Source organism: Onychostoma macrolepis, chromosome 23 (assembly GCF_012432095.1).
Source record: "Onychostoma macrolepis isolate SWU-2019 chromosome 23, ASM1243209v1, whole genome shotgun sequence".
NCBI classification, from domain to species: Eukaryota; Metazoa; Chordata; class Actinopteri; order Cypriniformes; family Cyprinidae; genus Onychostoma; species Onychostoma macrolepis.
This window is the reverse complement of record NC_081177.1, coordinates 11,023,710-11,036,350: the sequence shown is the minus strand read 5'-3', so window position 1 is coordinate 11,036,350 and position 12,641 is coordinate 11,023,710. Positions and strand designations below refer to the sequence as shown.

The following is a 12,641-nucleotide window of genomic DNA, read 5'->3' as shown; positions in this document are numbered from 1 at the left end:
CTAGTCATGAGTTTCATAACAGTGAGTCCAACTGCTTCCAGAAGCTGGACAGTAAGTGTCTATATCCCTCAATGACTAAACAACCAGTGTTTTGTTTTTAACAATGATCTTCTATGGTAACCCCGCATCAGACAAGCTTTCAATGCGCCATAACGTCATGTCTGATGACCTAAAAGAAACTCGAGAGAGCTTTTGAGATAAAAACGTGAATATTTAGTGACTACAATAATCATGCCCGTTTCTGTCTCTGAGTGAAAATGCTTGTAAGAAAATATATGTAAAATCATTTTGAAATAAAGTCATATAGTTGGCACCGTTAGCTTCGCTGAGCAGTGTGCTGACATTTAGTGCTGTTGCGCTTCGGCGTCCTGAGTTCATCAACCTTTCCTGATCCTGTCCCTCTCTCTCTCTCTACTATGCTATCATAATAAAGGCAGAAATGCCAAAAATAAATCTTAAAAAATTAAAAATGTCACATTGCAAGATATAAAGCTGTAGTTGTGAGAAATGAAGATATGGGAAATAAAGTGGCAAATTGTCATGTTGTGAGAAATGAAAGTCACAACTATGAGAAATAAAAGCAAAAACATTGAGACATTGTGACATACAAAGGTATGAGTTTGATAAGAGTAATTCAGTTTTTCCTGTCCTCCACCATCTCTAGAACATCTACACCTGTTCCTTGCAGAGGTCATTAGCAAGCTCTCTCCAGTCCAGTCTCTTTCTCTCCCGCCTCTCTCCACTCTTCTGTTGGCAAGAAGGGTGGATTGGGTGGGTGGTACAGACATAAACATATTCCATACTTTTTTTTCCTTTTGAAGGAAGTTTTCCAAGCTACGTGATCTTCCGCCATTTTCTTCCTGGGTCACGCACACCAGAGACAAGCTAATGAATGGGGAGAGACAGAAAGAGAAGGAGAGGGCTTTCTCCTTGTGTTTCCCGGAGTTTATTTAACCTGATTACACTTGAGATTTTTCTCACAAGTTGGCAATTTTCATCAGAGCATTAGATGTCCTCCACCCACCGAGGGCCTCAACGGAAAATTGCCCTGATATGACCTGCTGTTCTGTTCACAGAACATTTTTACACGCACATTTATCTGGATACTTAATGGAAACATGCATAGATGTCTGTTTTTGTTTTTATTTTTTTTAGACTAACCAACACACTACTGCTATGAAAACTTACTATGTACCTCTTTTCCAGATTTAGCTTTTGTTTTGCATTTTAAGTTTTTTGATCTGATTTGACCTGGGCCACAACAATGGTTTCTGAACAGGTAGAATTGTGTTCATCAAAATAATAAAAAGCAATTATTTACTAAATTAATACATATACATTTTGTTAATAAAATTTGAAAAGAGGCTGTTCTTGGTTTTGAAATGCCAAGAAACCTGTACTAAATGTATCAGACCCTAGATCCATGGTATTATGGGTGGCATCCTCAAGATATGCGTGTGTGCATGCGTGTACGTGTGCATGTGTGTGTGTGTGTGTGTGTTGGGTGGTACAGGGCATCGCCTGTGGCCAAGACAAAATAAAAACTGGCAGTGAGGGCTCTGCCCTTTGAGCACGGATGGTGTGCGAGCACGCAGAGACGTGACTGAACACATTCACAAGTTTCCTTTAGTTTTCTTACACAAACGTGCACACACCCCTCATTAACTGAGAAAACCTTTCAATATAGATGCACGATATCACTGCTTTCCGGCACCATGCAGACACGTAGGCTGCTCTTTGGTTTTTGTATCTTTTTCAGGCCACTTTAAGGAATACATTTTAGATGCAATCTACAGAAAATTATATCCTTTGGAACTGGAACTAAATGTATATAAAATGAATTTTCCATGCCTTTTTAAGATTTTATTTACTCACATGACTTCACCTGGCCTAGAAATCACATTTTTGGTTTTCCATGCTTCTGTTTGTTAGTGTCCATTTTTTAAGGTCTGAAAGATACAGAGTGATACAGAGATTTGCCCTAAAGACCAAAGAGGACTGAACAGAGATGAAAAACATCATGTGTCCATCACTTCAGCTGCTGTTCTGATTCATGTGAAACATTCCAAAGCACGGAACAGTTGTGGGTTTTTGCAGAAATTAAATGTGTATGTGTGAGTTATGTGTGCTACAGTATGTGTAGATAGACACTTCCCACACTCTGATAAAACTCACACTCTGATAATTCTTGGAAACAGCACATTAATCCATGCACCCAGCTGCGGGAAGCTAACACACAAGAGTCTGCCAACCTAACAGCAATATTTGCTCACATATGTTGTTCTGATAGGATATAAAACCCAAATAAGGTCTCTTTAATGTCACAAGACAGCAAGATGAGATTTAATGAAGAGCAAATGAAGTTTTAAAGTTTAACAGACGGCGTTCATCACTTTTCCACTAGGAGTGCTATTTGAAAATAAAACAAATGAGTTATCTATTTATTAATTCAAAAAATAAAATAAAAGTAAAAATACATTTAAAATGTTTATTGTTTATTCTACAAAATGTAAACTTTATTATATGTGACCCTGCACCACAAAACCATTCATAAGGGTCCATTTTTTTTTAATTGGGATTTTCTACATCATCTAAAAGCGGAATAATTAAGCTTTCCACTGATGTATGGTTTGTTAGGATCGGACAATTTTTGGCTGAGAAACAACTATTTGAACATCTGGAATCTGAGGGTGCAAAAAATCCAATTATTGAGAAAATCATCTTTAAAGTTGTCCAAATGAAGTTCTTAGCAATGCATATTACTAATCAAAAATTAAGTTTTGATATATTTATGGTAGGGTATTAACAAATTATCTTAAAGGAACATGATTTTTACTTAACATCCTAATGATTTTTGGCAAATCGATAATTTTGACCCATACAATGTATTGTTGGCTATTGCAACTGGTTTTGTAGTCCAGGGTCACATATGCATTTTAAAAGTTTTAAATTGCATTTAAAAAAGCATTGGCTAATTGTTTCTCTTAATCCTTTTGTTCTATGAATCAACAAATGTAATGTAAACATTGCAATTTAAATGATTAATTTGGTTAAAATGATTTTTAAACTGTTACATTTCTTGAAAATACATTTTAAACATGAATTAACTTTAGTTTTAAATGTCAATTCATTGTCATTTTGAAAGTGATCAATCATTTATCCTTTCCTCTTTGAATTAATATATTATATTTTACAGTATTTTTAAGTGCCACTCCAAGATATCAAAATCCGCAATCAAAACTCACAGATTTGATCATTTTTTTCATCAAATTCTTCCAAAATCTTAAAAGTTAAGATCTGCCCCTTCATTTAACAGCTATATATTTTTTAGCATCTTTATTGTTTTTTTGTTTGTTTGTTTTTTAGGAATTTTAGGAACAACAAAGTTAATTAAATAAAAAATAAGATGAGAACTTCATTCTGTTTCTAAACTATGAAACAGCAACTTCTGAGCAATAAAATTGAAGACTGGTATGTCTTAAAATGAAATATGCTAAATATGACAGTTTAAGACCACCGAGATGATTCACCCACATTCAATCACCAAAAACAGTATGAAGCACTTGGATTTTCTCTTGGACTTTATTCCCAATCATATTAAGTCTTGCTTCCTCTATATAATTTGTACACAGATTTGAAATGACACATGAAGCACACAGTGACTCATATACTGCTTCATTCTGTGTCAGTGTTTGATGGTGATGGACTTAACCTCAGTGAAGAAGTGGTACGAGTCTTTTCCTCCCTCTCGACCAATGCCCGAGTTTTTCATGCCACCGAACGGGAGGTTTAAATCTCTGACCAGCCAGCAGTTGGTCCACACCAACCCAGCCTGTAGTTTCCTAGCAACCCTGTGCACGCGCCCCACATCTCGGGACCACACCGTGGCGGATAAGCCATAACGGACGCCGTTGGCCCGTGATATCACTTCCTCCTCCTCATCGAAAGGTGTCACACAGGTTACGGGACCAAAAATCTCTTCCTGCATCAATGCGGAAGAGTCTTTCACTCCAGAGATGACAGTGGGCAACATGAAATAGCCGCCTGCATTTTGTTGTGGAAGGATAAGTTTGTCCACACCCTCCCCACAATGCACCTGGGCACCTTCTTCCAGCGCCAAAGCAACATAACCTTTAACCTGTAGGAGGCAGTTTAAAATTGTCTATTTGTAAACATAGTAATTTCATTTTATATGAAGATACAGACTGTATTTTTCATATATCCACTTTCTAATCCCACATTGTCTGACACTTAACATTGAAAACGCTGCTTGTTTTATCAACAGAAACACATCTGTGATTATCATCAGACCTTCTGTAGATGCTCTTTGCTGATGAGCGCTCCATTGTCGTTGGAGGGGTCAGAGGGCACTCCTGTTTTCCACCGACGAGCCGCCTCCACGAAACGACCAAGGAATTCTGGGTAAACGCTGCGCTCAACGAAGATTCTGCTGGTACACAGACAGATCTCTCCCTGAGAGAGAAGAGAAAAAGATGCAATTAAGTTCTTAAGTAAATCTCACAATTATCACTGGGCTGTGTAAACTAATTATATACAGACACTGCAAATATTAGCATAGAGATGATGTGTTTGTGTGTGTGATGTGAAGGCCCAAGTGAGAGAAAAAGAGAAAGAGAGGGAAAGAGTGTGAGAGAACACAATGTACAATGCTGTATTACCAATTTGTTTGTTCTGAGCACCACAGTGTGGCAGAAAACTGAACTACATGGTGTCATCCCATTAAAAAGAAAGGTTTGAGACAGTGTAATATAATTTCATAGTTAACCCAATATGTTGTTTAATTCTGCTAATGGAGTCAGGCTATCATCTGTGTTGTTACTGTTAACTAAAATTGAATCATTTTTAAAATAATTTTCCCTAAAAAAAAAAAAAACAGAAAAAATAAGACAAATGAAAAACTTGCACCTAAAAAAACTGATTAGACATGTTGCCTTAGCAGCTAACTGAAATAAAATTGAATTACTAAAATTACTGTAACTAAAAAATAAATTAAAGTAAATATGGAATAAATTATAAATATGGAAAAAACTAAATTGCTAAACAAAAAATGAAAAATTAAAGTTAATTTAAAATATACTACAATAGTATATAAATAATACTACAATAACAGATTATCATATATTATATTTTACTTAGAAGTCGCATTTTAGTAGTATGCAATTCTGCACAAAGCTAGTCTTGAATAGAGAAACCTGCAGGATTTTGACTGGCTGAGCTCAGTACTATAGTACATTTCTGCAAAAATGTAAATTCAATCTGATTGGTTAAGCTCTGCATGAGCTAACCTGATTGGAGAAGCTGGATTGTACAGTAGTGCTGATGCACTGCTCCATGTCAGCATCAGCAAATATAATAGCTGGGTTTTTCCCGCCAAGCTCCAGTGAAAGCCTCTTACAGTACGGTGCACTGCGCTCTGTTATCAGTCTTGCTGTAGCTGTGCTCCCCGTAAATGAGATCAACGGCACGTCAGGGTGGGACACCAGTGCATCCCCTGCTCGTGGGCCCGTACCAAAGACAATGTTGATCACTCCGGGTGGAAAGCCTAGAAAAAGCACACATGGATTATACAGAAATATTCACTCAATTCGGATGTCACATAAAGTGCATGCCTGTAATAAAAGAAAAACACAGCTACTAACCACATGCTATCCAAAGATGTAGATGAGTTTGTTTCTTGATTTGGAAAAATTTAGCATTTTATTACTTGCTCACCAATGGACCCTCTGCAGTGAATGGGCGCTGTCAGTCCAAACAGCTAAAAACATCACAATAATACACAAGTAATCCAGTCCATCAATTAATGTCTTGTGAAATGAAAAGCTGCATGTTTGTAATAAACAAATTCATCTTGTGGAATATTGTGATGTTTTTATCAGATTTTCAGACTCTCGTTCTGACGGCATACATTCACTGAAAAGGATCAACTGGTGAACAAGTGATAGAAAGCTAAATTTCTCCAAATCTGTTCTGATAAACAAACAAACTCATCAACATCTTGGATGGCCTGAGAGTGAGCACATTTTTAGCAAATTTTCATTTTTGGGTGAACTATTCCTTTTTAAAATCTGACATGGATAAACACACAAATTCCTCACCAGCTTCCTCCAACAGCCGACACATCATCCAGGCAGTAACGGAGGTCATTTCACTGGGTTTTGCCACCACAGTATTGCCTGCAGCAACAGCCGGGGCGATCTTCCAGGTCAGGAGGTACAATGGCAGGTTCCATGGGCTTATAAGACCAGCTATAGACAGAGAAATTTAACACAAACAGACCATATGAAAGTGAGTGATGTACTAATGTGAATAATAGTATAGTATGTATAGACAGACACATACCCACTCCTACAGGACTGCGTACTGTGTAGTTGAGACAGCCCATGTGATCCATCTGACTGCAGTCATTAGTGTGATGCAGGACAGATGAAGCAAAAAAACGGAAGTTGTATGCTGATCGTGGAACGTCCACATTTCGGGCAAAAGTTGTAGTCTTTCCTGGAAAAAAAGAAGTGGAAATGAGTCCATTTAATGGTTTAAGAGACCTCCAAAACAATTTGAATGAAAGTGAATGAAAATGTTCAATGACAAAGTACAAAGTAATAGTGACATATCTACAGGTGCTGGTCATATAATTAGAATATCATCAAAAAGTTGATTTATTTCACTAATTCTATTCAAAAAGTGAAACTTGTATATTATATTCATTCATTACACACAGACTTATATATTTCAAATGTTTATTTCTTTTAATTTTGATGATTAGAGCTTACAGCTCATGAAAGTCAAAAATCAGTATCTCAAAATATTAGAATATTTACATTTGAGTTTGAATAAATGACCATCCCTACAGTATAAATTCTGGGTATCTCTTGTTCTTTGAAACCACAATAATGGGGAAGACTGCTGACTTGGCAATGATCCAGAAGACGAACATTGACACCCTCCACAAAGAGGGTAAGTCACAGAAGGTCATTACTGAAAGGTGTGGCTGTTTACAGAGTGCTGTATCAAAGCATATTAAATGCAAAGTTGACTGGAAGGAAGAATTTGGGTAGGAAAAGGTGCACAAGCAACAGGGATGACTGCAAGCTTGAGAATACAGTCAAGCAAAGCTGATTCAAACACTTGGGAGAGCTTCACAAGGAGTGGACTGAAGCTGGAGTCAGTGCATCAAGAGTCACCACGCTCAGACGTCTTCAGGAAAAGGGCTACCAAGCCACTTCTGAACCAGAGACAACATCAGAAGCATCTTAACTGGGCTGTGGAGAAAAAGAACTGGACTGTTGCTCAGTGGTCCAAAGTCCTCTTTTCAGATGAAAGTAAATTTTACATTTCATTTGGAAATCAAGGTCCCAGAGTCTGAAGGAAGAGTGGAGAGGCACAGAATCCATGTTGCTTGAAGTCCAGTGTTAAGTTTCCACAGTCTGTGATGATTTGTGCTGCCATGTCATCTGCTGGTGTTGGTCCACTGTGTTTTCTGATGTCCACAGTCAACGCAGCCATCTACCAGGAAATTTTAGAGCATTTCATGCTTCCTTCTGTTGACAAGCTTTATGGAGATGCTGATTTCATTTTCCAGCAGGATTTGGCACCTGCCCACACTGCCAAAGGTACCAAAAGCTGGTTCAATGACCATAGTGTTACTGTGCTTGATTGGCCAGCAAACTCGCCTGACCTGAACCCCATAGAGAATCTATGGGGTATTGTGAAGAGGAAGATGAGAGACACCAGACCCAACAATGCAGATGAGCTGAAGGCCACTATCAGAGCAACCTGGGCTCTCATAACACCTGAGCAGTGCCACAGACTGATCGACTCCATGCCACGCCGCATTGCTGCAGTAATTCAGGCAAAAGGTGTATTGAGTGCTGTACATGCTCATACTTTTCATTTTCATACTTTTCAGTTGGCCAAGATTTCTAAAAATCCTTTCTTTGTATTGGTCTTAAGTAATATTCTAATTTTCTGAGATACTGAATTTGGGATTTTCCTTAGTTGTCAGTTATAATCATCAAAATTAAAAGAAATAAACATTTGAAATATCTCAGTCTGTGTGTATACAAGTTTCACTTTTTGAATGGAATTAGTGAAATAAATCAACTTTTTGATGATATTCTAATTATATGACCAGCACCTGTATCTATCCATCTACAACCTGAATTCCGGAAATGTTGGTACATTTTTTAAATGTGAATAAAATGAAAACTAAAAGACTTTCAAATCACACGAACCAATATTTTATTCACAATAGAACATAGAGAACATCATAAATGTTTAAACAGAGAAATTTGACATTTTTATCCACTAAATGAGCTCATTTCAAATTTGATGCCTGCTACAGGTCTCAAAAAAGTTGGCACGGTGGCAACAGAGGGTTGAAAAAGCAAGAAATTTTGAAAAGATTCAGCTGAGAGAACATCTAGCAACTAATGAAGTTAATTGACATCAGGTCTGTAACATGATTAGCTATAAAAGGGATGTCTTAGAATCTCTCAGAAGTAAAGATGGGCAGAGGCTCTCCAATCTGTGAAAGAGTGCGTAAAAAGACTGGAATAAGTTAAAAACAACGTTCCTCAACGTCAAATTGCAAAGGCTTTGCAAATCTCATCATCTACAGTGCATAACATCATCAAAAGATTCAGAGAAACTGGAGAAATCTCTGTGCGTAAGGGACAAGGCTGAAGACCTTTGTTGGATGCCCGTGGTCTTCAGGCCCTCAGATGACATTGCATCACTCATCGGCATGATTCTGTCACTGACATTACTAAATGGGCCCAGGAATACTTCCAGAAACCACTGTCGGTAAACACAATCGGCCGTGCCATATGGAAGCCATATGTGAACATGGTCCAGAAGCGCCGTTGTGTCCTGTGGGCCAAGGCTCATTTAAAATGGACTGTTTCAAAGTGGAAGTGTTCTTTGGTCAGACGAGTCCAAATTTGACATTCTTGTTGGAAATCACGGACGCCGTGTCCTCCGGGCTAAAGAGGAGGGAGAACTTCCTGCGTGTTATCAGCATTCAGTTCAAAAGCCAGCATCTCTGATGGTATGGGGGTGCATAAGTGCATACGGTATGGGCAGCTTGCATGTTTTGGAAGGCACTATGAATTCTGAAAGGTATATAAAGGTTTTAGAGCAACATATGCTCCCCTCCAGATGACGTGTATTTCAGCAGGACAGTGCAAAACCACATACTGCAGCTATTACAACAGCATGGTTTCGTAGTAGAAGAGTCCGGTGCTGAATTGGCCTGCCTGCAGTCCAGATCTTTCACCTATAGAGAACATCTGGCGCATCATTAAACGAAAAATACATCAAAGACGACCACGAACTCTTCAGCAGCTGGAAACCTATATCAGGCAAGAATGGGATCAAATTCCAACACCAAAACTCCAGAAACTCATAACCTCGATGCCCAGACGTCTTCAAACTGTTTTGAAAAGATTTCAACTATTTTGAGACCTGTAGCAGGCATCAAATTTGAAATGAGCTCATTTGTGCATAAAATTGTATAATTTATCAGTTTAAACATTTATGTTATCTATGTTCTATTGTGAATAAAATATTGGCTCATGTGATTTGAAAGTCTTTCAGTTTTCATTTTATTCAATTTTTTTTTTTTAAACGTCGAATTGTAGCTGTTAATTAAGCTAGATGATAAAAGAAAAAAAATGTAAAAGCTATTTCAAAATATTAATAGACACTATAGTAGTATATAAATGCTATTAAATAACAGCCATATATGTGGCCATTCCGCTCTCTAGATGTTATATAAACCACTGAAAAACACCATATCTGTTGACCATTAGAAAAAGTACATTGCTGACTCACTTAAATTCTGTCTACCTTTGGTCTATTGTGTGCTAGTAAGTCCTTTGAACTTATTTAGTGTAAGCGGTTTAGTGTGTCCTGTATTATGGTACTGTATCACAGTGCAGATTCTAGTGTTTTACCCTGGTCTTTAGACTCCGCCTGGACAAACTCCTCCAGTCGAGCCTCTATCAGGTCTGCTAGTTTATTCAGTACTTTGGATCTCTCTGCTGGACTCTTGGCTGACCAATCAGGAAAGGCCTCTTTGGCTGCCCTCACTGCAGCATCCACCTATAAGCAGTGGGAAAAGGGTTAACTTACGTGAATTGGGTATATCTTCCTTTGTACAGACATTGGCCCATTTTAGGATATAATAGTGTTATGTAATGCCATCATTTCAGTATTAAAACTCTTTATTAAGTATAAAGTATAAGTGCATAAAAATGGACTCTACTGATTATAAAATATATTTAAAAAATTAAGTGAATCTATAATATAATCTAGCACAAAACAGTCCAAACTCTTTTCTGTTCCACTGACCCAGACAATTTCTTCTGGTCTGAGCTATAATAGTTACTAATTAAACACTGGACCTTGAGCGTCGCCCACCTGATTATGACCAGTGTTTACTGTGAGAAGTATATGAGACCAAAGGTACATCACCCTGACTCAGTAAGTATCATTACACTTGCCTTCCTTGGAACTTGTCTTTAGCCAAATAATCTTGTGACTAGTTACATATTATTAAAGGTGAAACTAAAATGATTTTTTTACACTAGAAACAAGTGCAAATGTTCAACTCATGAAATACGCATTCAGAGAAATGTTCGAGACAGTATATCTATAGCGACACAGAACATAATTGTTCAAGCACAACTGACATCTTCAAATATTAAAAAGAAATTGAGAACAATAAGAAAAAGATCAAGAAATCTCTTGCCTCCTCAGGTCCACTGTCTGGAATTTTGCAATAAACCTCTCCAGTCGATGGGTTGAAAGAGTCTATTAGCTTGAAACATGGCACAAACTTCCCACCAATATAGTTTTCCAGTACTAGGTATTTGTCTTTTGACATTGTAGAAAAATGAGATTAAAAATCAGTTTTGCAGACAAAAGAAAAACCTGAAATGTCTGCGCACCAGTCAGCACACTGTTACATATGAGCTTTCACTGGACTCTTTTGCAATCTGTTTACTCAAGTAAGTGAGAGGTTGTATAGTAAACTAAATGGCTCCTCCAGCAGATATGACACTCATTAATAAGAGCATGAGTTGGACATTAAAAGCCCTTAACTTGCTGGAGGTTTTGAGATATTATTCACATTTCTGTGAAAAGGGAATTGTCTCGAGTTGAATATTAAACACTGCTTATTGATGACTGACCAATAAATTTACAATTTATTTTATTAAAATCAATACAAAACTATATAAACTAAGACTAATCCTCAGCACATTTAAAAGGATTATTTTAGAGACAAACGTGTTTATAATATACTGAAATGCTCATTTGGGCAAATGGAGTGGGTGCTTTTATCCTGTAGTGTGCACAGAAATAGCACCCAATGCTGATAAGGTATTTGGGGAACACGTTTTGAGGAAGCGCGCTCTGGAAAGAAATGACAAGCAAAATATGTACAGGTGTGGGGGAGGCTGATAGATGTGTCACAGTATTAAGAGGTTACATTGGGACTGTTTGTGTTGCTGTGTTTCTGAGTGCAGTACTTCAGGCCTGAAATACCCCGGGATGCGGAGGATGAGGCAGAGATCAGTCACAAGAAGAAAGCTGCAAAGATAGCAAAATACACAACACCACCGTTACTGGTAAGGCATGTGATGGTTATGTTCACACACAGGCTAACAATGTTTCCCCTCTGGTTCCTTAAAATATTTATATATTAAAATATCTCAAACTGAAAACGCACTCTTTTGAGGATATGTGTAACACCGGTAACTTAACGTTGTATTGTGACTAGTAAACATATCGACAACAATTTACCTTTTTCAGTAGCTCAAAATACTGTAGCTTTTCCAGTAACAAGCTACTTTTTCCATATTGGAGTGGCACGACGAAACAACTTCGCAGTTTCTCAAAACTGATGAAATTATGCAAACGCCATACTCGAGAAGATTCGGGTGCGGTGAAGTGATTCGTTAAATGAACAGATTAAAAAAAAAATCCCTTTAATTTCCTGTACGGATTTTCAGGTCTTTTTAAAGCTAAATATTCAGTTACATGCTGATATTCATTGTTATATGTTCGATTTATGCAATTATGTGTACACAATATTATACAAATTATAATTAATTCTAGTTTTTGTTTTAAAAACACTAGATTTCTACAAGAAAAAAAATGGCTTTGATAATTATATCCATAAAAAGATAAAGCATTTAGCTACAGAAATTTACTGACTTAAATTACGAGTAAATAGTTTGGAAAATTTAGTGACTTATTTTAGGCTAACAGTAACCAGGTCTCCAACAGAAACCACGGACATGTGATAAACGTTTTAAGAGATCTTAAATAACATCAAAGAGAGACAGGCCACACTTAAACCAAGATGGCTGGTGGATGTCTGCCATCTTCTTACTTTGCAGAAGATGGTACTGCTGGCGGAAATCCAATCACACTTAATTTCACACTCACTTTATCTGACTCAGGTTCTTAATGCAACACTAGGCCTCGATTTCCATTTCATGAGATAACTCCTCTTCACTGAGAGACTAATGAAAGAGTCTCTTGAGGCATATTTGTCAGTTTGAAGTTTAGAGCAAGATATTACACCAATTCAGAACAGGAAACTTAGAAAAAGC

At 37.4% G+C, this 12,641-nt stretch overlaps 1 protein-coding gene across 1 annotated transcript; it reads right to left on the bottom strand.

Annotated features, from left to right (window-relative positions):
* Nucleotides 1–3,563: 3,563 nt before the first annotated feature.
* On the bottom strand, nucleotides 3,564–11,522 carry aldh8a1 (aldehyde dehydrogenase 8 family, member A1). Its single transcript, XM_058762800.1, has 7 exons — nucleotides 10,772–11,522; nucleotides 9,975–10,122; nucleotides 6,361–6,516; nucleotides 6,117–6,266; nucleotides 5,307–5,563; nucleotides 4,312–4,473; nucleotides 3,564–4,138 (listed from the first exon to the last, which is right to left on the bottom strand). Exons 1-7 carry the CDS (start codon nucleotides 10,904–10,906, stop codon nucleotides 3,686–3,688), a joined length of 1,461 nt encoding a protein of 486 aa, XP_058618783.1. The 5' UTR covers nucleotides 10,907–11,522; the 3' UTR covers nucleotides 3,564–3,685.
* Between the last annotated feature and the right edge of the window lie 1,119 nt (nucleotides 11,523–12,641).

Bases quoted from the DNA above. Each gene is read 5' to 3' on its own strand.
- aldh8a1 (XM_058762800.1), bottom strand. From the start codon at position 10,906: ATGTCAAAAGACAAATACCTAGTACTGGAAAACTATATTGGTGGGAAG. The intron at 5,564-6,116 runs GTGAGGAATTTG...TGCTTTTTCTAG, and splicing joins TCGGCTGTTGGAGGAAGCTG to GCTTTCCACCCGGAGTGATC. The intron at 4,474-5,306 runs GTTAGCTCATGC...CTTCTCTCTCAG, and splicing joins AATCCAGCTTCTCCAATCAG to GGAGAGATCTGTCTGTGTAC.